Genomic DNA, 686 nt, shown 5'->3' with positions numbered 1-686 from the left:
GTCTAGTCTAGTCATATTTCCCTTAAATCTGCCTTAACCTAATTAAATAATAATCAAGGTAATCATGGGTAATAGGATGTCCCATGAATCTTTAGAATTTGGTATTACGTAGTTATTTTAAGTTACTCTGTAAGTTTGGGTTAATCGTTTTACTTACTTTAGTTTCAAATGCCGCAGGTGAGGAACATAAGTAATCTCTCATGTAGTATATATCTTCCGAAGAGTCTTAAATGGCTAAAAGAGATATTTTATACTTCAACAAGAATCTTCATTAATAATCTAATCTAATTCACGAGTTCTTTAACTTATATATCTTCTCTTTTGCCTCTGTGAGTAAATGAAAACACAGAGTTATTTAAAGAGAATACGTAGAACTCATTAGTAAGACTTTCTCTCACCTTCACAAAAGACTCACCTCCGCATCACTAAAATACTCTTCTTCCTCGCCACTCGTTGCACCAAGATCACTCATTTCAACGCAAAATACGAAGAAGAAGAGGAGGAAAACAACAAGCAGCTCGCACAGAGCAGACTTATCGATTAACGAAGTTGTGGAGTGAAAGGCAGGTCGAGGTTGGTGAGATAATGAAAGGCAAAGGTAAGAGTTGCCAAGTGCAAGAGCAGCAGAAGAAAATGGGTAAGAGATTCAGCACGGGATGGGAGGGGGAGACTAATGAAAAGTGAAG

At 37.0% G+C, this 686-nt stretch overlaps 1 protein-coding gene across 1 annotated transcript in view; it reads right to left on the bottom strand.

Moving 5' to 3' along the window:
* Positions 1-594, bottom strand: part of LOC119586188 (kelch-like protein 3) — a gene marked incomplete at its 3' end in the record, with an annotated part of 9,193 nt that extends 8,599 nt beyond the window's left edge. The window contains 1 exon segment of the mRNA XM_037934890.1: positions 416-594. Coding sequence (XP_037790818.1) covers positions 416-472 — 57 coding nt within the window.
* Between the last annotated feature and the right edge of the window lie 92 nt (positions 595-686).

The sequence above is a fragment of the Penaeus monodon genome, chromosome 21 (assembly GCF_015228065.2).
Source record: "Penaeus monodon isolate SGIC_2016 chromosome 21, NSTDA_Pmon_1, whole genome shotgun sequence".
Taxonomy (NCBI): Eukaryota; Metazoa; Arthropoda; class Malacostraca; order Decapoda; family Penaeidae; genus Penaeus; species Penaeus monodon.
Note: the sequence above shows the minus strand (reverse complement) of the source record. Positions and strands in the feature narration are given on the sequence as shown.